This window comes from Acinonyx jubatus, chromosome B3 (assembly GCF_027475565.1).
Source record: "Acinonyx jubatus isolate Ajub_Pintada_27869175 chromosome B3, VMU_Ajub_asm_v1.0, whole genome shotgun sequence".
Taxonomy (NCBI): Eukaryota; Metazoa; Chordata; class Mammalia; order Carnivora; family Felidae; genus Acinonyx; species Acinonyx jubatus.
The window spans coordinates 135,314,066-135,341,589 of NC_069386.1; the positions used below are offsets into that span (position 1 = coordinate 135,314,066).

Consider the following 27,524-nt stretch of genomic DNA (forward strand, 5'->3'; position numbering starts at 1 on the left):
CCAAAGATGCCATCTGCCAGCCAGGCCAAGTGCCTATGGGTGGCTTCTGCCCAGCGGAGGCATCTTTCTTGAAGCCGTTCACCCGGAGGGAATGCCTTTTTTAGAAAGTGTAAGAGGACACTTCATAGCAGCTCTAGTATGTTCCTCTTTCCCAGGCAGGAGAGAAGTGAAAATATCTGTAAAGGAACAATTAGCCCCAGAGAAAAGACCTACAGTCGATATGGGGGCCTTCTCATGAAGACGTCAGGTGCCAACTGGGTGCCCCTACAGAAAAGCCCGCCGGTTGACAAAGGTCTTCCAGCCTGTTTTCGGATGTGTCACTCTCCAGTACGAATGGATCCACAGAACCACCAGATATTTGAAGAAAGCCCGTGATGTGAAAGACGGAGCCCGAGACTAACCAAGAGAAAGGGGACTTCGAGAAAACAGAGCCAATACAGGGAGCAGGAAAGAACTTCCCCAGACCCGCTATCATGAACATCCCCAGACGGCGAAGATCTGCAGCCACGAACCAAGAACAGGACACTATAAAACAGAAACAAGAGAACAGCAACAAAATGTTCTGGAAATTAAGCATTCACCATTCATCAGGCGTGTGAGAAGATGAGCTGAGTACCTTGCCCTGAAGCCAGATCCCCCCAAATAAAAAGACTACAAGTGGAAAAGAAAAAAAAAAAATATTAAAGGATTATGGCGCAGAAGGTCCCACGTTGGAATAACAGGTGGTCCAGAAAGAAAGGATGTGAACCACTATGAGAAGATTTAAGAAACTTCCCAAGAGAACCCAGCATGAGGTTCACACTATAGAGGACACACCACCATCAGGACAGCTCGGAACACTAAGAAAGAAGGAAACTTGAATGCTTCCTGGGACGTGGGGAGAAGCCCAAGTCGCACGTAGAGGCTTGGGCATCCAGATGGGGCCAGAAATGTCAACCACTGCCCTGAGGGAGGCAGGTAAGAGAGAGTTATTCTCCACCAGAAATCCTGCACCCAGTTATACTTGGGTACAGGCAGAATCAAGACGTGTTAAGGTATGCACAACCTCAAGGTAGTTAAATGTTGACTTCCCAGGTTACATTTCTCAGGAAGTTACTAAAGAATGTGCCACACCCAAAGCAACACACAAGCAAACACAAAGACACACAAAAAGATGATCAAACCGGAGGGGGAGAATTTGGGCAAGAAAGGCCGTGTACCCACGGTTATGCACCACCTGGCCCAGGAGCAAATGGTCTTTATGCACCTACGCTGGCTAAAAAACTATGAATATGTATTACTCGGGTAAGAATTAAAAATTGACTCTTAGAAAAGAAAAGCCATGGGTGGTTTGTCTTGCGGGCTTCGGTATTCACCTTTTATATCCAACTTTCTCTTCCGTATAAGCCTATACTCAAATGGAGAATTTTTTTTTTTTTTTTTTTTTTGCCTTTAAAGAAAAAAATCTGTTTACAGCCAACCTGAATCAAACGATTTTTAGGCATCTCACCAGTGGGTGGTTTAAAAAAAATGTTTCTTTAATGTTTTTATTTTTGAGACAGAGAGAGAGCACGAGCAAGGGAGGGGCAGAGAGAGAGGGAGACACGGAATCCGAAGCCGGCTCTGGGCTCCGAGCTGTCAGCACAGAGCCAGACGCGGGGCTTGAACCACGAACGGTGAGATCATGACCCGAGCCGAAGTCGGACGCTCGACCGACTGAGCCACCCAGGCACCCCATCCCCAGTGGCTGGTTTTGAACAATATTACACGTTGTAATGGGTGAGAGAAGAAGCCTGCAGAGATTTTTTTTTCTGAACGAGGTCTCAACCCGTAAGATTTGTGTTTGGATGGGCTCCTCCCCGGCTTTTCCAGCATCTAGTTTAGGCAAGGACCGCGTGGCGTCCAGGGTTATAAAACACCACACACGTATTCTTTACTATCTGTATCCTAGCTTTCAGAGATGCCAAAGAGCTCGTTAATTAGCTCATTTTCCATGGCACATTTGGCCTTCACGATGGCACCACTCCAAGCTCCCGGCAGCTTTCGGCTCGGAAGGCTCGGATTCGTTCTAAGAACTAAGGAGGAGACAAGGCAGGCTGTCACCAGAATGGGATCTTGGAATGTCATTGACCAAAACATGCTCTGTAAATTCTTTTGGCCGTGCTGGGATTCTGTAAACTTGAAACCCATTCCCTGAAGTGAGCAAGCCTCTGGGCTTGCCAAGACAGAACCGTGATCTCTGCAGGAGGAACAACGGCTGGCTTGTCACCTATCAAGCTATCCGAGCTATCAAGGGCACTCCAGAAGTCACGGGGGACGAGCGTGAAAGTGAATGCAGCTTCCTCCCGGGAAAAACACGAGAACAAGGCAAAGGTTGTGGCTGGCCCCACATTTTGGTTTTGTCTAAACGAGGACCTTTTTATCTAATCATTTCATCTTCTTTCCAGGATACTCCTGGGCCAGATACAAGGTTTGCCAAAGAGGGGACAGCTCTGGACCCGGCATCAGGGGGCACAAGTGTGCTTACAAGTCTGCTCCTGGCTGCTGTGTGACCTCGGTCCACCCGCTCTGCCTCTCTGGGTTCAGCAGACAACAGGCTGTCTGAGGGCTTCTCCTGACCTAAGAGTCTGTGATTTTTATGAGTCCTGCTTGGAGAGGGGAGGACCACGGGGCGGGGGAGGACGCAAAACCGAGTCACCAGGACCTACATCTTGGCAGGAAACGGGGGTGGAGGGTGGTGCAGGGCTGAAGGAAGACGGGAGGGTGGGGGGAGGTCTCCTCACAAACTGCCTGTTCCGGTCTACTTGTTGGGGTACCTTCCGGAAAGTCTTTTCGAGAATCCCATTATGACCGACCAGTAAGGATGCCTGTGCCGAGACTGGTGTGCACAAGGGGCAGGAGCCTGCCGGACCCCTTGTAGCTCTGACATCAGCCGGGACTGACTCTGAGCCCAGCCGTTCCTGTACTCCTCCTGGGGCTTTTAAAGAGCTCTCTGCAGTGCCCTGTGGGGCCTTGGAGATCGGCCCGGAGGCCTCAGGAGCTGTCGTGGATGCTGGGGACGCTGCCCAGGCAAAGCGGGAGGGATCCCAGGCCCGGCCCTGTGTCGGCTGAGCTCGGCTTTTAATGTACCAGCTAGACTCTCCCCTGCTAGGAATTCATCTGAAAGAGGGTGCTGTTGGCGGAAACTCTTTGAAAATCACAGCTTTAACCTTAATTCAATCAATACAAAACTGAATTTACATCTCTGTCCCCCCGCCAAAAAAAAAAAAAAAAAAAAAAAAAAGACCAGCCTACCACCAGCCCTCACTCTCCTCCTTGGGTTTGCCGCTCCCAGATGGACGGTCCCAGAGACGGCCAGACCCCGACAGGTGCACGGACACCCAGCACCTTCACTCGAAGCCCACCTCTGGGAGGAACACGGGTCAGTTTTCCTTCCAATGGAGGCTCTGCGTGTGGGGCACCCCGCCCCCCGCTGCCTCCCATCAGGATGACCCTCCTCTCAGAGGCAAGTAACTCAAAGCCATCCCAGGCCTTAAAAACCTGCACGCAGGACGAGCTATGACCCGGGCTATGGCTAAATATTAGCAAGGACGCTTCATACCTGCCAAAGCAGGGCACGCAGGAACACGCTCCGCTTAGGGACTCCAGCCAGACACCTGAGTTGTGAGGACACGGCGGACGAGAAAAGCGTGCTTAGGACTTGCAGGAGAGAAGGGAACCCACGGAGACAGCAGGGAGAGGGACGCTGTTTCCTTGGAGGCCCTCGGCTGTCTGCAGAGTGGCCCATCCAAACCCCAATAAAAGGGAAGTGACAAGACTCCTGCCCCCCGCTCAGGAGCCTTTTTTTATTATGCAGACACACGCATCAGAGTCTGGTGACGTCCAGCTGTGGGAACAGCAGTAGGCAGTAAACCAGGAGCCAGAGGAAGAGAATAAAATACATCATATCCGGCTGCTGGACAAACTGGGTCAGAGAGTCGCTCTGTGAGCTCTGGCTCTCCTGGAACACGGCTTCGCCAGAGTCGTTGGCCTTCCTGCAGAAGGGAAGACACAGGCAAGGCAGTCACAAGCGGGTCCCCGGGGGGATGGGCCTCCCCTGCCTCCCCAGCCTGCAACCTCACTGCCCAACCGGAGAGTGGAGGGCATCCCAGTGGGCCAGTCAAGTGGCCCCGAGGGGCACGTGCAGAGACCCAAGAGGTGGCGCTTTCACGGGGCCTCCGTTCATGTGCACGACCCTAAGGGGGTAAAGCGGTCGGCCCCATTGCGAAGGCGGGCAGGTTAAGACTCAGGGGGCTCGGGGGCTTGCTCGGGGCCACACAACTACCACTCCCCCATCCGGGACACCTTCCTTTATACCACAGTGCCCTTAACGCAAAGCTGGGGGCTGATGGCACTGCGCCATTAGTGTGTGACAGAGGGGATGTCTTTCGTAATCTAAAGGAATAAATAGAGTTCCCTGATTATAGATCATTTAAAAACAGCCTTCAGAAACAAAGGCACGCCCTCCCCCCTTCTCCGCCCCCCCCGCCCCGCCCCCACCAAGTTTTTGATTTTGGCTTTGGAACAGAACCTCCAAAATAATCTCTAGATTTGCGTCTGGTCAGACTTGTCTTCCCTCTTTTCATTTACAGAAGGTGGAGTGAAAGTGACATTTTGCTTTTCCCTGGCGGCTAAAGCTCAGTTCTCCCTAAGGCAAGGGCTGGGGCCATCATGCGGTTGGAAAGGGGTTGGGGGTCTCTGCTTATAGAAGCCTAGAGCATAAGCTTCTTAGGGTGGTCATTTGGGGCGTGCGGTGGAGACTGTGAGCCGTGGAAACCAGCTCCTCCTGGAACGATCTCCTGATACAGAAAAGCGAGGCCAACAGTGGGTTAAACGTTTGCCTTTTGGCCTCGAAACGGATTCACTCGTGACAATGGACAACGGACAGAATTTCTCTTTCTTAGAACCGTTTCTAGAAAAAATTTAAACTCCATTTTTTATTACAAAGGTAATAACGCTCCAGAAACACGGAAAGCGTGACTGCATTTCTCAACCTTCTAGTTCACATTTTCCAGGTCTCTATCTCCTAAAAGCGAAGCGCACTCCGCTCCTCGGAGTACGTCACGCCTGGAGGGACGTGAGTTAAAATTCCCATCTTACGGCAGGGGAGGGAAACATGTCTTGTCTCTTTTTCAAAAGCCAGACGGGGTTAGCTTCTGAGGATTACACTCGTGGGTGTTGGATTCAGAGAGGCTTTCCATTTCAATAATCTAAGGCCTTCCCCGCCCATTGAAATCCGTGGCAAGTATTTAAAAAAAAGCAAATCAATGAAATTAAGTGATTCGATATCTTTAAGAGGGATAGGAGCATCTCAGAATTGTCAGAGTTTTCGAGATTGCTTGGGTTTCCTAGGTCCTAAGTGGGCGGTTTTATGCCAATTCGGCAATATCGGACAAGGCCAGCTAGTTCTCGAACAGCAAGAAATACTTTCATAGACATCCTGGTATGTTTGCATTCCTTCTTCATATCTGCTCTGATGCCATAAAACTGTAATATCAGCTCAGTGAGCTTCTGAGTATTGTACCTGCAGGGGCGACACAGAAGGAACAGGTGGTCAGGTGCTACACGTGGGGAACACACCCAGCATCACATCACTACTGCCTGGCTCTACCCCCGCATCTACGCAGCTGCGGGGCTCGTGACCCACACCCGGCTTTACACGGCAGCCCGTTTTCTGAGCCATTCCCCGCCCATCGACGTTCATCCGTTCCCACTTGCCCTCCTACGTATGTTCGGTTTACATTCGCTTGCTCTGCAGCAGGTGGTTTCCTGCATGACCTCCGACTACGACTATCGCCATCAACAAAGCCTAGTCGTAGCCACGCCCCCAAGGGAGGCTGCACAATTAAAACAGGAAAGGAAAAAAAATCTTAAACCCCGCAAAACTCGGACTGAAGCCACCAACCTGGTTAACATTCGGTTTCTTCTGTTATCCTGATCTGCCGCGTTCCTCAACTGAACATAGCTAAAGTGGTCCTACAGTGAAATTTATAAACAAAACCCCCGCAACCCAATTAGTAAAGATGAAATCTCTGAAACAGAAAATAAAACGATTTTAAACATACAAAGCCGAGCATGCCACGCTTTTTCTCAATATCGCAAGCATTTAAGTTCCAAAATCAAACTGCTAACTGATATTCTACTGGTGTTCTACCCTCTCCCCCAGCCCCCGGCTGGTGCCCCACCGCCCACAACCCGAATCGGGCTGCGGCACACCCCCCCCCCCCCCCGTGCTTTGGGCCCCAACACATCCAGGGCTAAGTAGCTGCAAAGGTAGACTGGAACCTCCACCTACATTGCGCTCTGTCTTTGAGGGTGGTCTTTCTGGGGGCGTGTGCGGGGCTGGGTGGCAGCTCTTGGATGCATTTTTTACAACAAAGAGGACTTCGAGGTGTACAGTCAGCACTTTATTTACATCCCCTAGAACCCCAATTGGACATCCGGTGGGACTGTGCTCAACCTCAAGGTGTGAATTTGCTTGTCTTCTATCCAAAAGTACATTTGTTGCAGGTCAGTAATTTCAAAGCTCTGGGCCGGGAGGAGGAAGGACGGGAAGGGATTGGTTTAGCAGGGGCCACGCAGAAGAAGAAGAAATTCCCATACTAACCGATTCCAAAGACCTGTTAGTATGTCGTCGAATGTAAATGCTGGAGTCACTGTGACTAGTCCTGAAAAATAAACACACGTTTTGAATTGGTGCCACCAGGAGCTCTTCGGGTCCCCCTGTACGGCCACCCGTGCCCCAAGTCTTCCACACGTGGGTTTAGGCCAGCTATGACTTCAGGCCCAGCCACGGAAAGGAGCAACTGTATCCAACACGCCCACTTGGGTTGGAGTGTGCTTACAAACAGTAGGATGGATAAGAGAGAGACACATTGTGGCCTCATCCACAAGAAAAAAAGAAAAAAGCAACTGAGAATTTTAAATAGAAAGCAGACCACGTATTTTTAAAAGTCATAGGGTTTCCGGGAAGAAACAGAGGGCCTTCTCTGAGCATCCCAAGATCTGGGAATTGCCAAAGGTCCTCTGAACGTTCATGTCACGCATGGGCTGAGACCTGCTATCCAGACTCCCTTTCTAGTGCTTTCTAGGCACAAGGCTGCTCTCTGTCCAGCTCTCGGGGGTCTGTACCTCTTTTTCTCTCATGCACGAGGAGGCCGATTTTCTGACCATATCTTTGAGGCTGATGGGGAACGTATCTCTGATCATCTGCTGAAGTTGGTTCACCCAGGGCGGCGGCCGAAGATGCCCAGCCAGTGGCCTGGGCTGTATCCCGGCTCCTGGTCGATTAACTGGCAACCTTAGCCACGTGTTTTATGTCTCGGATCAGTTTCGCTCATCTGTAAAATGGATCATCATCCCCACCCCGACTACGTCACGGGGCTGCGGTATTTGGTGGGAAGTACAGTATACACGCCAGGTCCCGGTGGCCCTGTCTTGCCACTCAACAGGAGAACGAGGTGTTGGGGATCAGAGACAATCACTTCCGTTTCCTCAAGGCGGACCTACTATGTGGCCATCCGGGGGTCCAAGAAAAAGGCATCTGACCCACGAGCTTATTGCCAGGGAATTCATATCGGCAGCCTGGCTATTCCCGCCCACTGGACCCTCACCAACCTCTTCCCCTGCATCGGGCATGTTTCCAGCTAATAGGTATGAAGCACCTACTACGTGCCAGGCACTGGGCCAGCCTAGGCGAGCGAGTATCACGGCACGGACACGACACAAAACGCACCACAAAGAGAAGAGACCGTCAGGTGCCTGGGCCCCAGCAATGTCCCATAAGTGTTGACTCAACTCACGGGAGTACCTGGAGACACAGGTAACTCCCACCTGCGGATCCTATTTTCTAGTAAAAGGCGGGTCAACATCAAGAAGGGCTCCTGCTCTTTCTTCTCCCGCTAGCTTTCCGCGTACCTTCTTGCGGGTGGTTTCTGTGTTCTGGTACCATCCACAGGAGGCCGATTCAGCTTTGTATCCCGAACTCCCTCCTCCCAGCAAGCATTATCAAGCGCCTACTGTGTGCCAGGCACTGGGCCGGGCGGCTGAGGGCCCGGCTCCTCAGGAGCCCGCCCTCCACAGACTAATAAGAGAGCAATGCATTTATTTATTCACATTCGCCCCCGAGAATGTTTATTAAAGGCCAGCTGCAGGCCCAGTGCGGTGCTAAGCTCTGGACCTCTGCTGGGTGCCCTCCCCAGCCTCCAGGGAGCTGCCTCACCGTCTAAGGTGAGAGCAGATGACAAATACATCCTTACACAAATAATTGGAGACATTCCTGTTTGGGTTCATGCGGTGAAGAAAAAGAGTAGAGACCATGAGAGTCTATAAAGGGGGATTAAAAGTAGCCTGGAGGAATCTAAGAAGGCTGCTTGGAGGAAGTGGTTTCAGGAGCTGAAACCCAGGAGCAAGACACGGAACAGGCTGGGGACATAGGGTCCTCAAAGGCAAAAGAGCTCGAGGGGCCATTCAAGGATCTCAACTAAAGCCAAGGTGCTTGGCGGGCTGGGGAGGACGACAGAGGTGACCAAGAAGGGACACAGATGAGAGCCGGGGGAGACGGGTCGGGAAGGCTCGGGAACAATGGCCCTTTCTGCCCAGAACAATGGGAAGCCCCAGTCAAGGTACAGCCAGGAAAACATGCTGTGTGTGCCTGGCAGGGAGGTGCCCGGGGGCTCCGTCCAGTTCGAGAACTTTGGGCGAGGAACTGACTTCTCTGAACTCACTTTCTCGGTCACGAAAGGGGGGTGGTGGTACCTGCCGGACTGCAGGTGAAACGGCTTGGCACAGGGGAGGGGCGCAGGGGGCCTCACTCGTTCTCTCCACGAGCACACCCCTGCGCCCTCTGCGTGCGTTGGCACGCAGCCTTCCCCGCGGCTGAAATGCGACGTAATAATTACAGCTTTGCCCGAGTGGGATGGGAAGCCGCCGCCGAGGGGACTGTTGTCTGCTCTACACAGAAGGACGTGCACGTCGCTCAAACCTTCGCCGGGAAAAGTCAACCGGGCCTCACTCCCACGCACACCGACAGAACGTTGCCTTTTGAACATCCGCCCCCTCTGTCTCATCTCCTCTGGGACGGGTTTTGCTTGATGCCTGGCTGCAGCAGGTGTCCCAGATGATCGATCCCCCAGTGTTCCTTCCCCTGCTTCTCCCTGACCCCCTCACATCCGACCTGCACGTCCTGGGGTGGCTGCTGTGTGCCAGCTGGTTGCTCAGGCTCTTTCTCCCACCCGGACGCCTTCTGTCCCTCTCCCAAGTCCAGATCCCACTATCCTTCTGTACTGAGCTCGAAGGACATCTCAGCCCGCAGGTGCCCCCGACCCTCTCTCCACCTGCCTCTGAGGTCCACAAGGTGAAATCCGCGCATGCCTCTTGGCACCTAAGGTGCTCCCCTCGGTTCCAGCACAGAAGAGGGGGCGCGCCTTCCCTCCTGCTTGCCTGAGCCCCCGGGGGGCTGGAGCCATGCCTGCATCTTCCCCTAGTGAAGAGGGACAGCCGTCTGGAAATGACCCGTGGCCCCTCCTCGAGCGAGCTGTGCTGGAGAAGATGGTCGCCTGGGCCACCTGCCCATGCGGGCCATCTGCACTTAGAGCCGGGTCCGGGCTGCACGCCAAGACAAGGATGTCTGCCGGACGGTCATGACCAGGTCTCTGCAGGGAGAGGGACTCCGGGGGTCATGGGTAAAGTGGGAACGCAGGGTTCCGCTGTGCCTTGCCCCTCCTCACCTGGGCCCCCCCACCTATTTTCCTTTTGTCCCCTGTAGCCCACCCAGGAGCAGAAGCAAAGCGGAGGGGAGATGGAAGGCAGGACATCCGCCAACTCTTCCTTCTGGTTCTGTCTGCCCTGGCTTCTCCCCACTTCCTCCCCAAATGCTGATCTCAACAACTTCCCTTTCGCAGCCAGTGTGCCTCCCCCACCGCCGGCAATGAGGGGTCACGGAAAGAATGTGGGTCATGGAGCCTGACGGGTCTGAGTCCAAGACCCCAGCTCTGTCATCTCCTGGGCTGGGAGGTGTCCCCAGACCCCCCTGCGCCCACGGTGATGAAGCATGGTCCCTCCTACCCGCCTAAGGCGCTACAGTGAGAACTGATGAGGGACCGTATGCGAAATGCTGGAACACATTAGGGCAGGTTCAACAGTGGCCACGGTGGCGACGAGGGACGGCGGGGAGAAACCGGGATCTTCTGACCTTTCAGCAGCTAAGTGTTCTCCCTGGGGCCAGTCCGGCTCACCCGGTGCCCTTGGAGTGACCGAGCAGATGGGCGCTCCGAGCTTCCTCCTCCCCCAGAGACGAGTCAACGGGCCTCACTTCCTGGGACCCAAACTCACAGGTGAAGCCACATCATTCACGTCCGGCTTCCATGTGACAGCCATGAAAGGTCCACCCCCCCCCCCCCCGCCCCCGTGCCTATGGAGCACATTGCTTTGAATTCTGTGAGATGCTTATAAATGGCTAGGCTGGCTCTCTCCCTAGCCCAGCCAGGGGGCATCCGGGGGCCGGGGCGTCCGCAGAGCCTCGAACACCGCACCGTCTCACACCCCACACCTACCCCGGTTCTGCCATCTTGCCGCCCACTGCCAGTTTCCACCCAAAGGTACTCGGAGAGGGGAGAAGGCGGGCTTCGTGTCCGCCGGGCCCTGCCGCGTATGAGCGGGCCTGGTAACGGGGAGGCCGGGCAGGGCCGGGGAGCAGGGTGTAGATAAGGAGGACCGATCCATTTCTGATTCTGGCAAATAAATGACCAACTGGCTGGATGAATTTTTGTACGAACCTGTGTTTCCCTTGCCGTCCGGTCCCGTCCCTGTGTTCCCCCCACCCGCTCCCCCTCCCCCCAAATCAGAAACCAAGAATGACATGAACTCAGGGAGTAACTCTCTAGCTCGGTCTCTGGGGGGAGAAGACAGTGATAAAATACCTGGAAAGGACTTTGTGGTCACCCGTGTCTCCTTCTAGGTCCTCTGAGGATCGGACGGTGCCGGGTGCTATAAATATTGAACTTTCTACGTGGTCCACGTGCTTCCTTTTTTCCTTTTTTTTACTGCTGATTGACTCTCCCGTTACCTTTTCTTCTAAAGAGTTTGCTAAGTTTCCCGAGTTTTCAGATTCCTGGGACTTAAGGACAAAGACAACCAAACACAAGTCAGCATTTGAGGCTGAGTGCTGAGTGCATGAGACCCCCCCCCTCCCCCACCCAGCGGCGCTCGGCTCCACCTGAATTCTAGGAAGCTAGGGCGCCCCCTCCCGGGGATTCCTTCCAGCACAGCCCACCGTGGAAGAGAAGCCCACCCCTGGTTAGAGTGCCAAGGCCACAGACTGTAAAAAACAGCATGGGTTTCGGAGTCACTGAGATCTGGCTGTGTTAGTTACCTTAAGCAACCGGCTTTCTTTCTCTCTCTCCCTCACTTGCCTCATCTGTCAAATGGGTATAATAATTATCGATCTCTTCTCACGATACCACACCGTGTTTCTCATGAAGGATATGCCATACAGTTGGGCGATGCTTGGGCCCTTCACACAACCATCACCCACTTAAAGAGAGGAGCGGATCCTGGAAGCCAGTGGGCCAACAGGTGCAAAGGCGACCCCTGGGCTGGGAGAGGTGGACACACTGGCAAACAGCTTGTGGGATGACATCTTCCCCGTGCCTTTGCTGGATCATAGTGCGACATCTCTGGCATTTATCTGACAAGGAAGTGGCTTTGACCACCGTCCACACCAGGCACTCTGAAACCCCGCGGCAACGTTCCCGAGTGAAATCGAGAAGCGTGGGGGTGGTCGGAGCCACCTCTCAAGAATCCCTTCGGGGGCCGTAAGACACTGCTCTGCAGGTGTCAGACTATGAGGATGAGAGTGGCCTGTCCCGTGCACCCCGGGAGAACAACGCTCCGTGCAGGAATTAAATCTGCTCCCAGCAGTGTGAATGCCCATCCCCCCTCCGTCATCCATGGGCCAATGCTACCTTCTCCGAAAGGCGAACTGAAAAGACTTTTTTTAAAGACTAGAAGAAGAAGAAATTTTCCATTTTCTCGTCTCATTGGCAGGTTTTTTTTTCCTTTTTTAAAAAAATTTTTTTAATGTTTAGTTATTTTTGAGAGAGAGAGAGAAGCGTGAGTGGAGTGGGGGCAGAGAGGGAGACACAGAATCCGAAGCAGGGTCCAGCCTCTGAGTTGTCAGCAGAGCCCGATGTGGGGCTCAAATCCACAAACTGGGAGATCATGACCTGAGCCGAAGTCGGACGCTTGACCGACGGAGCCACCCAGGCGCCCCGTTTTTTGTTTTTGGTTTTTTTTTTTCCTTTTTAAAAGAAGGGCCAGGTATCAGAGAAATGCTTCTGTGTTGTCTTGTCTGCCAGACAGACCTCACCTGTCATCCCGGGCGACAAGCCCTCCTTGCACTCACTTGGGTGCACTCCTTGGTCTCACTTGGGACAAGTGGGGGCCTGCTCACTGGATGGGGGGCAGCCAGAGGAGGCAGCTCAGAGCCCAGAGAGGCAGACGGTGGCAAACTGTAGCCAGGAACGGAAGCTCTCCCCAGGGCTCACGCTTAGTTCAGCGTAAGGTGGATTGAAATCTACATCTCCCGGTATCATTCCCAGCCCAGGACCCCTTCAGCCCCACCCCAAATCACCTGTCTGCATGCTGGGCACACACACCTTGCACGACCTGCTCTTGGCAAATGACCTTCCTCTTTGCAAAGCAGGAGAGAATGAAGCGGCCTGTGTGCAGGCCGCACTCAGTGGGTCCGGGGAGAGGAACTGAGCTGCTAATAAGCCATTTTAAATAGCACGGAGGGGCAGAGATGCCACTTAAGCTTATCTTCCTGCCACCCACTTGGTCCCCTTTCTTTCGTCCTGAAAGATCTGCTGCCCAGAAAATCGCCACAGTTGCTGTCATGGTCCCCCAACCTGGCGACTCTAAGACGTGATGTCACTGAGGGCCATATCCACCCCGCTGAATCTTGGGGTCCCCCGCTGGAAGGGCCTGCTCGGCTGGGCTGGCTTCCAAGAAGACAGCAGGTGGGAGGGGGTGGGGGCCGGGGACTGGGTTCCTCTCCCTGGGGGCAGAAGCGGCAGCTGGCAGGTGGGTCCTGGCACCTGTGGGACGCCCCCCTCTCTTCTCCATCCAAAGGCAGACCCAGCACGGGTGGCCCTGCTACGCTTGCTTCTAGGCTGTTCGTCACTGAGAATTCTGCTCTGCCCAGTGCATCGTCTGGGTTGGGCGAACAAGACCAAGCCACCGCTTCCGGTCCATCTAGACCCTAAATGTCTTTTAAGGCCACTGATACTGTCCCTTTCTCTTGCAGCCCTCCAGGTGCAAGGATTTCTCATTCCTCTGAGCATCTTTCCGCCCCTCACTCAGCCTAGACTCTCCCCTGCCGTTAGCCAGAGCATCACCATTTATCTTGGTGTTTAATTTACCCTGTGTCCACCTTACGCCCCCAAACCAGCCTGCAATCCACCTTTGTTTCCTTTCCACTGCAAGCCCTGCCAGGCTCTCTCCAGAATCCGAACATTAATACCTCAATGCTCACTCTCTCCTGGGAGGGAAAATCACAACCAGACTAGTGGCAGAGAGCTGTCCCGTGTCACTGGCTATAGACGACAAGCAAGGGCCTCCGGGGGAGAAGCTGGGAAGGCTCCTAGGAAGAGGTGTCATTAGCATTGGGCTTTGAAGAGGAATGAGTACTTGCCAAGTGTAACATGGGGGGAGGGGCAGAGCAGAGTGTGGCGTGCCCGGGAGGTAGGGGGGAGGCTGGCTTGGCTGGAGGGGAGGGAAGGGAGCGGACCAAGAGGAGGAGCAGGTCAGGGTCCCCTGCACCCTCTCACTGCCCCCTCCGGTGGCCCCTCGAGCTGCTGGGCCAGCTGAAACGGGAATACCAAATGGCTTGTGCCCAGCCGCTAAAACTCAGAAGTGCATGCCCCCCACTTCTAAGCCCAGGATAATTGTGCCACCAAAAATCAAGGCCGGAGTCAGATATGAGGTCCCACTTGGTTTTCTCAGGCTGCAGGAGGTGGGGGCTAAGGTTTGCTAAGTGCTTTGATCGCTGTTTCCAAGTATTACCACTACGATGCTAGGCCCTCCCACACAGCCTCTTTCTATATCCTCTTGGCGGCCTCGTGGGCAGGGGCAGGGCTCCTGGAGGCCCCCCAGGCTCAAAATCTCAGGAGAGCTCCTCTCGGGGGCCAGCCCTGCCCGTGCCCGAGCCTGAGTGAGTGAGCACCTCCTTAAACTGGCCGAACCGCCTGCGATGGACGCGTCCGCTTCCCCGTTTTGTGGAGGCTGAAGCTGCGACAACAGCAGAATCCCTGTGCAGGGCCCAGGGTCCCCGCATCGGCGACCACCTACCTGATGGCTCTCCACAGGGCCGCTCTCTTCGGCCTCCCCTGGCTGGTGGCCTTCTGGAGGGGCTGGGGGTGCGGGCTCCGAGGCTGGTCTGGTGCCCTCTGCACCCCTGTCGGTACTCGGGGCCGGGATGCTGGCCTCAAGGCCCTCCTCGTCCGGCCCCGAGAAGCTACAGCTGTTCCAAGAGACCTCGGCCTCCTTGGCCTCCTCGGCCCCGGCCCCCAGGTCATGCAGATAGTCCTCCGGCTCCTCCAGATCCAGATCTTGGTGTTTCAGGTCCTCTGAGCCTTCCGCATAAGCCTCCAGAACCGCAGCCAGGGGCACCTCGTAGTGCGGGTAGTAGAAAAGGTCGTGGGGAATGACGGAGACCTTGGACAGCGGCGGGGAGGGCTTGAAGTCCAGGCCTTCCTGGCTGCGGCTGTGCAGGGTCTCCAGGCTGAGGCTGCCACTCGGAGGGTCAGAGGGCAGCTCGCCGTCCGGGCCCTGCGGCCCCGCGGCCTCCCCCTCGTCCTCGCCCTCGCCCCGACGGCGCCGCGCGGACTTGCGCTTGGGCTTCTCGTACGCCTCTGGCTTTTTTTCCACCGGTGCCTCCTCAGGGGCCAAAGAATAGCCTGGGTCCTCTTGCCCAGGGTCCTTGTGGGGTTCCTGCTTGTCCGGCCTCTCTGGGGACTCATCCGAGTCTTTGCGCTGGTGCGCAGATTTGCTTCTCCTCTTTCCCAATTTCTCAGCGTGATCCTCTGGAACCTCTTCCTCGACAGGTCTTTTCTCACGAGGCGGAGGAACCTCATTGAAGGCCTGGCTGGTTGAGGCAAAATCTGTTAGGTCGCTGTTGAACTTAGAGGCTTTTAAAGGTGTGCTTTCAAAATAGTCTTCCTCAGCCATAGCTTCTACGGTCAGCAGCTGGACCTTGATCTCCAAGGAATCGGCCATAACCGCGTTGTCCCCGAGGGGTGAAAGGGGACGGGTCTCCTTCCCCCCACCGGCTGCACCCTCTGGCGCCCCGTTCCAGGAGGGACAACTCTCCGAAGTCTGCGAATGATTGATCTTCCTGTCCACCAAAGACTCGACCCCCGGTGACTCATCAGAGGCCGCTTCCGGAATCTTCAGGGCTTCCTGCTTCGGCTTTTCCTCGGCAATCTCAGCTGCCAGGACGTCCCCATCCTGCTTCAGCGAGTCCTTTGTCCCTCTCGGGCTCCCCTCAAAGCGAAGGTCTTGACTGTAGAAAGGGTCTTTACTGCAGGAAGCCTCCTTGTAGGTGTCAGCCTCAAAGTGCACGGTCTTCTTGATTGGCAAAGAGTTGGACCTCCGGTTGTCCTTTCTGGAGGATAAAATGGAAGATTCCGGAGATGGCTCACCAGTGCTGCTGGCCTTCCCCGGGACCTCTTGGAGGGCCTGGTCAATGATCTGGTGCATGAAGTCAGTGGAGCTGTCTGAGAGCGCCTGGCTGGGCATGACACTCAGGTAGCATTCTTTCGTGCTCTCGGACTTGTCACAGACAAAGACTTTGGAGGGCGGCGGGTGGCTGGCTTCGTGGTTGACGGTGTAAGCTCGCTCCCCATTCTCCGTCAGAAGGAAGAAGGTGCTCTCCTGTTCAGAAGGGGTTTCTTTGATGTGGACAAAGGTGGATTCAATAGGGGCTTCTTTATCCGAATCCACGAGATCCTCCTGTGAAGGAACACAGGGCAACATGAAATCAGAGGAGTGTTTGAGTGCAACGTCTATCCACCCCCCCCCCCCCCATAAAACAGAAACCAGTGTGGACAAAGCCATTTCAGAACTAACGCGAGAAGTGCTCTAATTAAGAGATGGGGCTGGTTGCTCCTGCTGAAATGTGAAAACACCAGATATGTCAAAAAAAATAATACTGTGTTTTTAAAAGCTATGGATGCAAAGAAATCTCAATGAATGGAACTCTAGGGAAGGATGAGCCCTTCCTAAGTGTCAGCTCCTTCAGACTGGTGGGCTCCTGCCTAGTCTGAGCAGGGACAGGAGAGTGAACTGACCCAAGATAAGGAAAGATTAGCCAAATCTTTACTGACTGCATGGGCCAGTGTGAGAGATCAAACACAGAAGGGCCCCAAATGCAAAACCAATTCTCGTCATACACAAATTCTCGACACACGGGGACTTTTGTTAAGTAAGAAACAGCTGAGAGTGAGAGCAGGGCTGGAGAGCCCAGAGCAGTCTTGGTGGTATTGTAGTGCTTGGCTCCCAGCGTGCTGGTGGAGAATTGGCTGACCCCATCCTCAAATCATTTGAAACCAGAGAGCTGACATGAAACTGCAGTGTCGCTGTTACTGACTCCTGAGAAGGTCAAAACAGTCAGCTCCTCAGTCAGGTCCTTGTTTGGGAACAGGCTACCTTCTCTGGGGGAAAAAGACGGCAGGTCCTCAATCTCTACTCTTTTTAACAATTTTTTTTTAACATTTATTTACTTTTGAGACAGAGAGAGACAGAGCATGAACGGGGGAGGGGCGGAGAGGGAGACACAGAATGGGAAGCAGGCTCCAGGCTCTGAGCCATCAGCCCAGAGCCTGACGCGGGGCTCGAACTCACGGACCGCGAGATCGTGACCTGAGCCGAAGTCGGCCGCTCAACCGACTGAGCCACCCAGGCGCCCCCATCTCAATCTCTACTCTCATAGACCAAGCCTGGCATAAAACAAGACGTTTTAAGACATGGAGAAGCAGGAGAATGAGACCCACAATCAAGAGAAACAACCATCATTAGAAGTAGACTCAAATATGACCCAGCGTTAGTAAAGGAGGGAGTCCAAAGGTCATGATTTGAAGACGGCAAGAAATACAAAGGAAAGTGGTTCTGCAGGCTGAAGGGAAGTGACCACAGATGGAAGCTTGGGTCTGAAGGAGGGAATGAAAAGTACCTAATATGGAAACTATGTGGTCAATACCAAAGACCATTTAAACACTTTTCTTAAAAAGTCTCCTGACTGTTGAAAGCAGTAATAACAAAGCACTGGCCATTAAAACATATGCAGAAGTAAAGTAAACGACAATAACAGCACAAGGGAATAGGGAAGTGAAGGGAATTACATTGTTACGTAAAAATGCATAAAATACATGTTTTACCTTAAGTGGTATAATAGTAATTCAAGGTAGACTAAAGTAGGTTCAAGATGAGTTTTATAATCCCTGGAGAAACTACTGCAAAGATAAAACGAGAAGATGTGGCCAAAAAGCCAACAGAGGAGATAAAATAGAAACCAAAAAATAATCAAATAATCCAAAAAAAGTTAGGAAGGACAAAAGAGCATAGCACGGACAGGACCAATGAAATCAATAATCAGGATGGTAGGTTAAATCTATGTAAATAGTTGAGAAATTCACTAATAAGGTGACACACTAATTTTTGTCAGAAGAGTTAAGAAATAAGACCTAACTGTATACTATTTACAAGAGATATGCTTTTTTTTAAAATTTTTTTTTAACGTTTATTTATTTTTGAGACAGAAAGAGACAGAGCATGAATGGGGGAGGGGCAGAGAGAGAGGGAGACACAGAATGGGAAGCAGGCTCCAGGCTCTGAGCCATCAGCCCAGAGCCTGACGCGGGGCTTGAACTCAGGGACCGTGAGATCGTGACCTGAGCTGAAGTCGGACGCTCAACCGACTGAGCCACCCAGGCGCCCCAAGAGATATGCTTTAACTATAAGCACACATACACTGTAAGGAAAAGAGAAAGAGATATGCCACGTGTATACTAATTGTAAAAAAGCTGGTATGGCTATCTTCCTATCAGACAAAGCAGACTTCCAGGCAAAGATCGAAATTGCGGGAAAATACAATGATCGAGCCATCAGGAAGATACAACAGTCTTAAATGTGCATGGTAGCATAGCATCGACACCATAAGGCAAAAACGAACAACCGAGAAACAATTCCACAACCACAAGTTGGAGATTTTTAACCTTTTTCCCTCACACTAATTGATAGGAAATGTAGGAAAAACATCCATATGTGTGCAGAATATTAGAAGAGCATATTAACCAACTCAATCTAATTGGTATTTAAAGAATGTCAATTCTTTTTTTCCTTTTATTTATTTATTTGAGAGAGAGAGACAGAATGTGTCACTACCTAAGACACATTCTTTCGAAGCACATACGATATATTTACCCAAATAAACCGTACGTTGGGCCATAAAGCTAGGTGCAGGGTCTGGTTACATGGCTGACCAGGGCTTAGCAGAGATTTATTAAAACGAACTAAACTTGGGGCACCTGGGTGACTCAGTCAGTTAAGCATCCGACTCTTGACTTCAGTTCAGGTCACGATCTAGCGGTTCACGAGATCGAGCCCTACATCAGGCTCTGCGTTGACTGCACAGCCCGCTTGGGATTCTCTCTCTCCCTCTGCCCCTCCTCTGCGTCCTGTCTCTCAAAATAAACAAATAAATGCTTAAAATAAGTAAATAAAATGAGCTAAACTCAGCTGAGTTGTTAAGGAAGAGTTCAGTGGGTGTCTAGATTAGCTGGGACGGCCCATCTGGATTCCCTTGGGGGCAAGGACATAGCCAGTGCCGCAGTGGTACACGGTGTTTTGTGAATCGGGACCGCTTTCTCCAGGGGTCATATTTCCTCCAGTCTCTCTCGTCCCAGCCCCAGCCTCTGACCCCAGCACTGGGGGAGATCCAAGGGTTAGATTTGCTGAAGCCTGGCGGTGACCTTAACTCACACAGACATGGTAAGTTTCAGCCGGTTCCAAACTCTGCCTACAGCTTAAGAGCTCGGGGCTAATAAAAGCCCCGGCGTCTAGTATTTCCAAATTTCGCGAGGGCCTAGGAAAACTGAATTACAAAAACGGTGACAGTCACCACCATTTGCTGAGCGTTGACTGTTGTCGCAGGCAGAAGACTTCATACTCCACATCGTCTATTTACTCTTGACACAACTCTGAAGTGTGGGTAAGATTTTCATTTCACTGCGGACACCTCTCACAGACGTGTATCAGAGACATTGAGTAAGCAGCTTAAGGTCACACAGCTTCAAGAGGCAGAACTGCCGTTTCCAGCCCATGGAATTCCTGCTTCTAAAGCACCCTGGGAAGTGATCTGTGGTGCAGGGACAGACAGGACATACGCACACAGAAAGGGAATGGAACCAAAGGCGTGGCCTCGGACCAGCTCTTTGGAGCTGCACAAAATGGGGCCTCGGTTCCAGCCAGTGGTTGTAAGGGACCCAAGAGCCAGAAGCGTGGAGTCACAGAGAGCTGTGGTTTGACCCCAGCTTTCTACTTGGTAGCCGTGATCCTGGGGAGGCCCGTAGGCTTCTTCGACCATCTGTATTCTCATCTACAACACGAGGATCGTGACACAAAGCCACGTCTGGACGTAGGGGGCAGTCAGCCCAGATACATGCAGGGCGCTTACCTGACCAGCCTCCAGCTCAAAGTGCAGCCCTGTCCCCGCCTGGATTGGCTCTTCATGCTAATTTGGTTCTGGCTAGTACCTCCCATTACCCAAAATTCTGTGTTTGCTCACTTGTCGACTCTTTGGGCTCTGAGAGCGAAGCCATACGAGGTCAGGGACCTCATCCATCCAGCTTACTGCTGAGTCACCCTGAGCGAGCCCAGTAAATTACCAAGGATTTCAATAAAGGTCTATCAACACATTGTTGCTGTCACTATTACCATCTCAAGGTTGGGCACGGGGTGGGTGGAGGTTCAATGGAGCCACGATAACTTCTGAAAGGTCTGATTCTGTTCCAAGTACAGTCTGGGATTCTGAAAATAAGAAGGCATGCTTTTTTTTTTTTTTTTTAAAGAAGACATGCTTTTGAAATGTCATCGTCCTCCATATTTTTTCACACTCGGATGAAATCTGGTAAACTGCTAGAATGTTCCATCTGATGGCTAAAGTATCAGGTGGCCAACCCACATCACAAGGGAACATCTTTTACAGTCTTAGCAAAGTTTGGTTTGGGAAGACGTTGGCAAGAGGGATGGCTGCCCAACTTCCCATCCTGCTTCTAAATGTAAATCATTTACACAGTGATTTGTAGTCAGGTAAGCAGCTGACTCCGGATTTCAGCTCAGGTCGCGATCTCACGGTTTGTGGGTTCAAGCCCCGAGTTGGACTCTGTGCTGATGGTGTGCGGTGTGGAACCTGCTTGGGATTCTCTGTCTCCCTCTCTCTCTGCCCCTCCCCTGCTCACATGTGCTCTCTCTCTCTCTCTCAAAAATAAAATAAACCTTTAAAACTAATAAAAAAAATAAATGTAAAGCATCTTATCCATGATTCTGAAATTAAAATGTGCCAAGGCAACACTTGAGGGACTTGAGACCCAGTTTTGATTATTACTGCTCATTTCATCAGCGCTTTGTCTGACGGCCGGCGGGTGGGAATTGTTTCTGAATTAAAGGTAAGGAAACAAACATACAGCTTCCAGCTCCGGGAAATGTTCCAGAAACTGTGCCACGTAAGTCACGATGGACTGCTCGTCTGGCGTGTCAACCATGATGTCTGTTAAGAGAGACGCAGGAGTTAGTAGGACGATCAACACGTGATTTTTAAACAGGATCGAGGGCCACTTGTCGCTGAAGAGTCCTGCAGACCATTGAGGTTTTTTCCTCTTTATTTTATGCTTGAGAAATTTACGCCCAGGGAGGGTGAATCATTTGGCTAAAGTCTCACATCCGGCTGATGAAGAGAAGGGGCGGGATGTGGAACCCAGGATTCCTCATTCCCAAGGCTGTCCATTATTCCCTGCGGGCTGAATTCCCCCAGCGGGAGCAGCCAACTCTCAGCTGGCCCCATCAGCGAGTCTGGTGAGCCATGACCCTTACTCACTGCTGCAGGGAGTCCCAAATCAGCCCAACTCATGTGGAAACCAATCTGACAGACACCCAAGCGCCTTGAAAAGGCATGTACTTTCCAACTCTGGTATTCCGCGGATGGGATCTGGGCCCGAAGGAAATAATCTTGAGATGCACACTGAGCTCTATTCAGTAAGAGGTCTGCCGCATGTTGTATAGAAACGTGACTCTTTTCGAAACAACCTCAATGTCTACCAGTGGTAGACCTAAGTAAATTTGGGGACGCCCACTAGATGGACCGTTGTGCAGCCATTAAAAATACATAACAAAGACACGATAGCAACGGGCAAAGGGCTTATGTCATCATTAACGACTTCATTCATTAATTAATCAATTTACTCAATGGTGAGTAGAAACAAGTAAGCTACAAATACGTGATGGGGATGACGAGTACACTTATCATGGTGACCACGGAGCAAGGTATAGAGTTGTGGAACCCCTATACGGCACTCCTAAAACTAATATAACACCGTGTGTTAACTCTACTGGAATTAAAATTTTAAAAATTTAATAAAAAGTCGTAGATGCACAACTACAGCTGACTCTTGAGCAGCACGGGTTTGAATTGTGTGGGTCCGCTTACGTGCATTTTTTGGGATCAGTTCAGTACAGTCCCGTAAATGTATTTTCTCCTCCTTATGATTTTCTTAGTAACGTTTCCTTTTCTCTAGCTTATGTGTATAACACGTATCACATACAGAACATGTGTTAGTTAACTGTTCATGCTATTGGTACTCCTTCCAGTCAACAGTAGGCTATTAGAAACTAAATTTCTGGGGGGCCAGATGTTATACGTGGATTTTCTTTTTTTTAATGTTTATTTATTTTTGAGAGAGAGAGAGAGAGCACGTGTGAGTGGGGGAGGGGAAGAGAGACAGAGACAGAGGATTCGAGGCGGGCTCTGTGCTGACAGCAGCGAGGCTGACGGGGGGCTTGAACTCACGATCTGCGAGATCATGACCTGAGCTGGAGTCAGAGGCTCCATCGACTGAACTACCCAAGTCCCCTATACATGCATGTTAAACTGTGGGCAGGGGGCAGTCAGCACCCCTAACACCCGTGTCGTTTAAGGGTCAACTATATACATATACTGAACGATCTTAATTCTGTAAAAAAGACTATAACGAGATGCATCGAAAAATACTAAGGGGTGGAAGTACAGGAAACATAACAATGTCTTCATTCGATTTTCCTGTCTTTTCCCAGTTTTTCTCCGCGGACGGCGTGTGTTGCAGCTGTAATACAAGTAATTCAAAAGACAGAAAGAGAAAGGGAGGGAACCAGAGTCACCTTCTGGCTCCAGGAGCCTGGGAATGTGAAGGGCCTCGTGCGCCACGCGGAAGGCCTTCTCCAGGTTTTCCCGCATGGAGTCTTCCAGAGCCTGCTTCATGTCAACCAGGCTGGGGTCGATGGCCTTGATCACGGCCAGGAAAGCCATCCCGCTTCTCCAGCTGCCCGCGAAGTCCTGCACCGCCACGCCATACCTGAAGGAGAGGGGCCGCGGTGGCCGCGACACAGGTCAGGAGGTGAATCCCCTGAGAGTCACACGTGGCAGCCTCGAGGGTCCTCCGAGCGGGGCCAGGAGCTGCGGGCTCGCCAGGGGCGCCTCAGGCCCTGAGTCCCGGGACAGCTGTACACAGCACTCCCCCTCCGTTCCCGGAGACACAGAACAGAAAGGTGTACGTTACCCACACCAGCAAAACGGGACCTTGTGTTCCCAGATTCCCAGACACGTAAGGAGCAATTCCACACGCTGCTCACTCTTCGGTGGCAGGCAAACCAGCAAATAAGGGTGTGCGATAAAATTGGAGCCGGAAAGGCCCAAGTTCACCTCCCGGCCGTCCCGCCCCCGCCCCGCGTGTTCCCAGCGCGATGGCCTCGGGCCAGTCACATCGCTCTGGCCCTCAGACTCCTCCTCCGTTGTAACACGGGGACCCCGTCTGGCTGCGACCGCTTGGCAGCTGTTGTGGCAAAGCGTTAGATCTTACCCGTCAGAACGGCCATGGCACGAGGCCAACCTCACGTGTGACGCGGGGTAGCACACGGAAGCCGCCAACGATCCCATTTCACAGAAATAACGTCAACAACTTAAAAGTGAGGGACAAAGAGAGACAATCCTGCCGGGCGCCAACTTCCTTTGAATCTATCCTGAGACCCCGTCCGTCTTCCAACGGTGGCCACTGAACTCTCTTAGAAAAAATATGTGTATTTAGCAATCATCTGGGATTCCTAAGAAGCTGTAAGAGCGGTACAGAGCTCTCCTCTACCGTCCATCTGGCCTCCCTCGGGGCACCTCACATCACCAAGTGCAACATCAAAGGTGGGACGCTGACGGTGCCACGAGCCACTGAGCCACAGGCCTTGTCTGGATCGGTCCAGCGTCACTCCCACGGGGGTGGTATATAACCCAGGCCACTTTGTCAAGGACAGACCCTGTGGCCGCCACCGCCACGACGGAGATCCAGGACTGCTCCATCACCCCCACGGAACACGTCCTCTCCTTGACGGTCACCCTACCTCCTGGCAACGAGCCCTCTTCGGGTTGATTTATTTTTAAGCCACATCTAACAGATGTTTACGTTAATCAACCCTTCCATGCTTGACCCCTCAGTCAAAACCCAGGGATCCAACTCTCTTCTTTTTCTTTTTTCTTTCATGGTTTATTTCCGTATACACCCGGGAGAGAGGACCCGACGCGTGAGGGAGTGCTTATTAAGTGCTGGTAAAGCGCAAGGCGCTTTCGCGAGCTGCCTCCGCGTCGTCCTAACTGTCCTGCAAGGCAGGCAGTGATGAGTGACCATCTTGCAGACGTGGCTGTGATGCACCAGGAAGGCCCCCGGTCTGTGCGTGGCAGAGCCGGGTGGCCCCAGGTCGGGTGTGGCTCTCCCCGCGCGTGGCCTAGCTTTCCAGCTGTCCCCGCCACGGCCCAGGGTCCCAGGGTCCCAGGGGCTGTCGACTGGCTGCATAAGACCCTGATACAGCACTGCTGAGAGCCCTGGCCTGCTGGTGCGGGGGTCACAGCACGTCACAGCCTTCACTGTTATTAGAGTTTAGTAGGTACAGTCTCTGAAAGTCACCCCGAAGCTTAACAACGAATATGTACGTGTTATAAGGATCCAAGAGCCCTTCCCACTTTGGGATTAAATGGGGGCAAAGCCCTTTCGATCTCGTGTTCAAATCCCCCTGTCACTTTTCTGCAAACCAAACGTTCTGCGAAGACAGCTCTGGGCGTGCAGAAACTGAAAATGCACAGCGCTCCCGGCTCTCGGAGTCTGTATGAAGTGACAGGCACATAACCTAATACATGCTAGTGCCCCCAACCTCTGCCCTCTCCCAGGGGGACCCCCCTCCCTCTGCCTGACAACAGCATGGAGGGGGGAGGGAGTGACGGCTTACTTCCTCGTCTTCCTCTGCACCCACGCCAGCAGGGTCCTGATAGCCTTCCTCTGATCTTTCACAGATATGGCCACACTCCTCTCCGCGGTGGGCGTGGGTGGGAAGGAAGAGTCTGAGTCTGTGCCCCCCGAGCCAGGTGACAGGCTGGAAGACGGCGAGTCTCTGCTGAGATTGCCCGTGAGCTCCTTAATCTGGAAAGAAAATGGCATTTCAGACCCCCCGAGACAGACTTAGCGCAAATCCTCGTCTGACCCCGGGCCACGGGGAGCCTGGCTGGAGGGACCAGCGCACGTGCAGCTGGGTCTCCGCGTGGGCAGAAGATGCTTCCGGTTTTATGTGACTCGTGGTGCCTACCGACACCTCATAGGAAAGCTCACCTCTTTCTGGAATCTCTCTCTTTGGTGCTTTGGCCACGCACACACGCCAGTCTTCCTGACCAGATTCCACCTACCCCTTTCCTCTCCTGCCTATCGGTCTCAGAATGCATGGTGCTGCTTCAAGGCCCATGCCTATGTGCATCCTGGTCCCGCTGTCTGGATGTCCCTTCCCTCCATCACCAAATCCCCGGCTACTCAAAACGTAGCTCCTAACATGTGGCTCTTGTGAGAAATGCGGAGTCCCAGGCCCTGCCCCTGCCCCACAGCATCAGAAGCTGCATTTCAGCACTACTCCCAAGGAATCCGTATGCACAGCAAAGTCCGCGAACAGGTCTAACGCACTCCTACTCATCCTTCAAAACCCGGCTCTGATGTCACTTCCTCCAGGAAGTCCTCCTCACTCCCCTCCCTACTCTGGGGCAGTTGCCCCCGCTGAACATTCTTACAGCACTCTGCTCATAGCTTGATCACAACCTGCACCACAGGGTTCTATGCTATGGGACTGCCCTCTGTGATCCCAGAGAGTCAGGAGGGCAGGACTTTGTGTGTGCAGAGCCTGACACATAGGAGAAACTCAACAGACATTTACCGAATGCATGGATGGATGGATATCTGGGCCGGATTTAAGGCCTTGCCTTTTCACACAGCATGTTTCCAGAATCTATACAAGAGTTTAATAACAAACATTGGTCGCTGAAGCCTGTGTATAACACGGTACGGTTGACGGAGGGCTTTCCCACAGAGCTGACCACTGCTCCCATTTCACAGATATGGAAACTGAGGCTCGGAGAGACAGCCTTTGGCGTGTTAAGTTCAAGGCTCCCATAGAACTGAGTCTGTTGTCCCTGAACCTTGTTTGCACACATTCCCCTCAGCAACACAAGCAAGGAGACCAAAGCTCAAGCAAATCACCTTCCCGCAGGTCATTTTTACTCTTAGGAGGGCAGCTAAATAAGGAGCCATGATTTTCTATTTCAGAAGAGGGCATTTTAGAAGCTGAAACATCAGCTTACTCTCTCCTATTCCGGGATAAAAACTCGTCAGCACAGAGCCCGACGCGGGGCTCGGACTCACAGACCGCAAGATCACGACCTGAGCCAAAGTCTGACCCTCAACTGACTGAGCCACCCAGGCGCCCTGAGACTTGAGCAGTTTTAAACGCCACCTTCAAACTCCAGCCACAGATCCTGTGCTTCCCTATAGAGTCTGCGTCTCCAAACAGAGGCTGGAGTTGGCCAAGGACAGAGAGCACACCACAGACGCCTCTTCCTCCTGCTTTCACTCCGGCTCTTTAATTACATCTGTCGCGCACGCGTCGTTTTAGGAAAGTAACTCCAAGTTCGATTTTTGATCACAAGCATTTCCCAGTTTTTGTGACACTTCAGAACAAAATTATTTTCTGAAGCAAATATTTAACTCTTTAAGTCCCAAGAGGATGGCTAGACTCTTCTGGAGAACAGAGCTCGCATCACTATTAAAATCACAGGGACTCTGGCAGCTGGGTTTCTCTGGTTCTTTCTCAAGAAACGGAGAAGTCAAAATATATCAGAAGCAGGATCTCCCAGTCTCCCTCGATCTGGCCCCGCTCTGTTCTGTTGGCACTAAGCGGGCTCAAGGAGATCATTACCGCGCGTTACGGAGAGGAAATTACTTTACCTGGAAGAAGAGAATTATGTTCCATATCAGCCCAAGAACCAAAGAGGGGTTGCCGTCTGCTATCTCCGCTGCGTCGATGCTAACCAGTTTGACCTGGGGAGAAGCAATTTATGAGCTTAACACGGGGTGTAACCTGTTGTTTTCTGATGCCCTCGTGGACCTGTTTCTCCTTCTCCTCTGTATCGTTCAGTGCTGCCCGAGGCCACCTCTGGGACCCCAGCGTGCAAAGCGAACGTGATTGTATTTAATAAACACGTGTATTGCGTTTACCACGCGCAGACCCTAGCCTCAGCTCCTTGTAAGGATGAACCCGGTTCGACCCACAAGAAGCCCACAACGCAGGTGCTTCTATTATCCTTCCATCTCAGGGGAGGAAGTTTCACAGAGGCCACGTGTAATATGGCTGGGACACACAGCCAGGAAAGGTCTGAGTCACTCTTTTCAGGGAGGGCTGGGCACGTGTCCACCGGGTCTGTCTGTATGCTACCCTAACAACACCAAACCTCCACATTCAATGCATTTTTGGACAAACGCACAACACCAACATCAGCAATCGTGGACCGCGATGGATAATTCTCCATTGCTCATTACAAATAGCGTATTGGGATAAGGCTTCTACCCCGAACTTCTGCATCATTCCAAAATATCCCGGTTAAAATGCATCTATTATAGGGGCGCCTGGGTGGCTCAGTCAGCTGAGCGTCCGACTTCGGCTCAGGTCATGATCTCCCAGTTCGTGAGTTCGAGCCCCGCGTCGGGCTCCGGGCTGACAGCTCGGAGCCTGGAGCCTGCTTCAAATTCTATGTCTCCCTCTCTCTCCGCTCCTCCCCTGCTCACGCTCGGTCTCTCTCTCCTTCAAAAATAAATAAAAACATTTAAAAAAAATGCATCTATTATAGA

At 52.5% G+C, this 27,524-nt stretch overlaps 1 protein-coding gene across 4 annotated transcripts in view; it reads right to left on the minus strand.

Annotated features, from left to right (window-relative positions):
- Positions 1–1,539: 1,539 nt before the first annotated feature.
- CLMN (calmin) overlaps positions 1,540–27,524 on the minus strand; it is a 113,545-nt gene continuing 87,560 nt past the window's right edge. Inside the window, exons 5-14 of one of the 4 annotated variants that reach the window (XM_027066545.2) lie at positions 26,625–26,717; positions 24,592–24,782; positions 22,486–22,679; positions 20,760–20,842; positions 14,368–16,029; positions 10,938–11,134; positions 6,626–6,686; positions 5,924–5,994; positions 5,446–5,542; positions 1,540–4,009 (exon numbers count right to left, since the gene is read on the minus strand). In XM_027066545.2, the coding sequence (XP_026922346.1) occupies positions 3,845–4,009; positions 5,446–5,542; positions 5,924–5,994; positions 6,626–6,686; positions 10,938–11,134; positions 14,368–16,029; positions 20,760–20,842; positions 22,486–22,679; positions 24,592–24,782; positions 26,625–26,717 (2,814 nt within the window). In that variant the 3' untranslated portion in view covers positions 1,540–3,844. Of the gene's footprint in view, positions 4,014–5,445; positions 5,543–5,923; positions 6,051–6,625; positions 6,687–10,937; positions 11,135–14,367; positions 16,030–20,759; positions 20,843–22,485; positions 22,680–24,591; positions 24,783–26,624; positions 26,718–27,524 lie in introns of those variants that run through there. The other 3 variants (XM_053224904.1, XM_027066547.2, XM_027066548.2) reach the window with 3 other exon arrangements.